The sequence below is a fragment of the Marmota marmota genome, unplaced genomic scaffold, assembly GCF_001458135.2.
Source record: "Marmota marmota marmota unplaced genomic scaffold, marMar, whole genome shotgun sequence".
Taxonomy (NCBI): domain Eukaryota; kingdom Metazoa; phylum Chordata; class Mammalia; order Rodentia; family Sciuridae; genus Marmota; species Marmota marmota.
Window position 1 is genome coordinate 812,152 of NW_026004731.1, and position 3,547 is coordinate 815,698.

The window sequence follows — 3,547 nt, forward strand, 5'->3', positions numbered from 1 at the left end:
CTAAATATTGCTCTCATCAGGAAGGGTCTTTGTCCCTAGGGGAGGGGATTCTATGTTAGAAGTTCCATGTCGAAGCTCCTGGCTATAAGTTTCCTAGCCTGGCAGTTTGGCAATGCTAACCACAAGTGCTAAGGATGTGGTTTCACTAACGGCTCACGAGAGTAGAGCATCCCATTCTGAAGGCATTCCTATCAGGCCTGAATGAGTGTAGATTCATCAACCACTCCAAGCTGCTCATAGCTGCTAGCTGCTAGCTGTAAACTGAAAGTTATTCCAACAGGGGTAGGCTTATTTAGAACAGAAATCAAAGGCCAACTTCTCTGGGAGAAAGAAGTAGCATCTGCAAGGGCCATGCTATTTCTGATACTTCCCTTGCTAGCTGCTCTCTTCCTAGGAGGTGATAGTGGTAAGAACTGGGGCAACTGACCAGTTGTGTGTGAGTGTGTGTGTGTGTTTGTTAATGATAGTTTACCCTGTACACACCTGAAGAGAACAAATGCCACCCTGGCCCCATTCTGTGTGTTTTTACTCAAGCCCTCTGTGCTCTCATGGAGGATGTTGGTAGAGCATGGGACCCTGGGGGCCAGCAGTTGTCAGCTAAGGTAACTGTGGCTCTCCACTTTTCCAGATTCTGAGTCTTCCTACCAGGGCACCTACTTTCCCAAGTCTTTTCCTTCCAATGTTTCATTTCTGCCTATTGTATCTATTATTTTGCTACAGGGTTTGAGAAGCCTGTCGCCTTTCATGTCATCCAAACAACATCATTTCGCAATCATTCCTGGGTACATCTGGGCTCAGGCTGGTTGGGTGAGCTGCAGACTCACAGATGGAACATCAGGTCTGGTGCCATCATTTACCTGTGTCCCTGTTCCAGGGCCAACTTCAGTAACAAGGAGTTGATGGATCTGGAAAGGTTGTTCCAGTTATATTTCATTGAACATCAGGAATTTTACATTTTTCTTTTTTTTTTTATTTATTTTTTTTAAAATTTTTTTTTATTGTTGGTTGTTCAAAACATTACATAGTTCTTGATATATCATCTTTCACACTTTGCTTCAAGTGGGTTATGAACTCCCATTTTTAGCCCATATACAGATTGCAGAATCACATCAATTACACATCCATTGATTTACATATTGCCATACTAGTGACTAATTAATGTTTAAAGGTGCGTTCACTTCCCCTGTTGGGGAGAATAAAAGGATGAGGGTGGGGCATCTCAGTGAACTTTTATTCCTTAGGGAAACAGCCTTGTCTGCTATGAATCTTACTTCACTCTCTTCAGTATAAATCTGCAATCACACTCTGGGCACGTGTGATAAACACAACCAGATTCTTCAAAGACTTCAGTTTTTGCCACTTTTGAATGCTCTCTCATTGGCTGCAGGGCTGAGTTTTACTAACTCTCCTCAGAGGCATCGTGTGGCCACCCTTTTCCCCAGTCTTCAATCAGGTACCTTCAGCTTCCTCACTCATTGGTTGACTCCTTAAAGTGTGATTTTCTCTCCCATTTATTCTCCTCAGTTATTCCTGTCTAAACTGTCAGAGTGACCATGGATACATTCTCCCAGGTTTGTTAGAGTCTCAGCTCTCTCACATTAAGGCCTTTCTCCCCCATACCATCACTATCACTTTCAAACAATTCCCTCCCCTCCTGATATCATCTTTTCCTCCACCTCTAGCTCCAACCAGTGGCCTTTGTGTGAACCTCTGATCAAACCACACTTTGGTTCTTTCTCTTAAACTCCCAAACTCCCTTCTGCTTCTATTGTCTTTCCTTCCACTCATTCAATTTTCTCTCTTTTCTCCTCTTCTTCCCCAGATACCTTTGATCTACAGGTGACAGCAGGCTGTGAAGTGCACTCTGGGAAGGGCTTCCTAGGCTTCATGCAGGTAGCTATTCAAGGATATTATTTCATAAGCTTCCAGAATGAAACATGTTCATCCTCTCTCATGAATGGAAGAAAGACCCAGAAAGCCTGCAATCTACTCAATTTCAATGAAGCCTTCACACATAGGTTACATAGGCTCCTCAGTAACACCTGCCCGCGTTTCACCTTGGGTCTTCTTGATGCAGGGAAGGCTCATCTCCAGCGACAAGGTCAGTCTTGTACCCAATCGGCAAGAATTTTTCAATTTTAAAGTTAAATTTAGGATAAAAAGAGAAAAGGATAATGTGTGACATTTCCAGAGTGGGAAACATGTGTCTCTGTAGACTTATGGGGAGTTCTAAATTTCCAAATCTATGTTAGAGTCTCTGTCTGGATGTCTTTCCTGGTGTTTGCAGTGAAGACTGAAGCCTGGCTGTCCAGTGGCCCCAGTCCTGGGCCTGGCCGTCTGCTGCTGGTGTGCCATGTGTCTGGCTTCTACCCTAAGCCCGTGTGGGTGATGTGGATGCGAGGTGAGCAGGAGCAGCTGGGCACTCAGAGAGGTGACATCCTGCCCAATGCAGATGGGACGTGGTATCTCCAAGCAACCCTGGATGTGACAGCTGGGGAGGCAGCTGGCCTGGCCTGCAAGGTGAAGCACAGCAGCCTAGGAGGGCAGGACCTCGTCCTCCACTGGGGTGGTAAGAGTGGGACCCAGGCTGGAGATGGGGGGATATCTTCTAGGAGAGCATGAGGACCAGGTAAAAAATTGGGATTGACAAATTCCAGACCCAAAAAGAAGAAAAATATGTGATTCAAAGAATGGTTTAATTTAAAATAAGGGCTCTATTGATGCAGATTAAAACATCATCCTGGTATCTACTTGAATCTGCAGCACCTCAGAGTGCCCTGGGCTTGATCCTCTTGGCTGTGATAGTGGCCCTGGCTCTTCTGACAGGTCTTGGATTTTGGTTTAGGAAATGCTGGTGAGTTCTTTGTATCCATCTATTCTGTTCATCCCTCCTCCCCAATGGTCTTCCCTTCTTTTTTGACTTTTTCTTCTCCTCTCAGCCCCATTTCTTTTTTCACCTCCATTCTCACCTCCACCTTATTAAGGTCTGTTATTTTTTTATTCACTTAGGACACACTATGAAGCTTCCTGCAGTTCTGGCCCTCTGAAGTGTGGACCCAGCTACACAGGTGTCCAGTTTACACCTGAAAACCACAAGGTGATGACATCACTTCAACTCTCCTTGTTAAAACTTTGCAATTCATTTCTCCTCCATGATCATTTACCAATATATTCTCAATGTAATCTTACAGGATTTGTTGTTCTGACCTGGCTTCTGTGGCTTCAACTCTGAATGGAACAGGATGTTAGCAGTCTCAGCCTGGTTGGATGTAATGGATCATCAGATGCATTTCAGATGTCACATCCTTCAGGGGTCCTTCCTTGATCCACAGTGGGAAGCCATCTCTCTTCCAGTTGTGCTTCCCCAGATTTCAACTGTACCCCTTACTGCCTAGCATCCATGGTGGGTGTGTAGGTTCATTTCTTTTAAATTTTTAAAAGCTTGAGAGAAAAGCACATATTTTTTTGAGTATCTGTATCCCTGGTGAAATGCCTTGCCTGAATATAACATGTTCTCAATAAAACCTGTGTTGTATTACATAGGGTT

The 3,547-nt window shown here is 44.3% G+C and overlaps 1 protein-coding gene across 1 annotated transcript; it reads left to right on the top strand.

Moving 5' to 3' along the window:
- Positions 1-351: 351 nt before the first annotated feature.
- Positions 352-2,992, top strand: LOC107160599 (T-cell surface glycoprotein CD1a-like). Its single transcript, XM_048797543.1, has 5 exons — positions 352-406; positions 721-960; positions 1,826-2,101; positions 2,288-2,569; positions 2,764-2,992. Exons 1-5 carry the CDS (start codon positions 352-354, stop codon positions 2,856-2,858), a joined length of 948 nt encoding a protein of 315 aa, XP_048653500.1. The 3' UTR covers positions 2,859-2,992.
- Positions 2,993-3,547: the final 555 nt, after the last annotated feature.

Excerpts from the sequence above, each read along its gene's own strand:
- LOC107160599 (XM_048797543.1), top strand. The coding sequence starts at position 352 with ATGCTATTTCTGATACTTCCCTTGCTAGCTGCTCTCTTCCTAGGAGGT. Across the intron at positions 407-720 it reads CTTCCTAGGAGGTGATAGTG|GGTTTGAGAAGCCTGTCGCC; the intron begins GTAAGAACTGGG and ends ATTTTGCTACAG. Across the intron at positions 2,102-2,287 it reads GGCTCATCTCCAGCGACAAG|TGAAGACTGAAGCCTGGCTG; the intron begins GTCAGTCTTGTA and ends TGGTGTTTGCAG.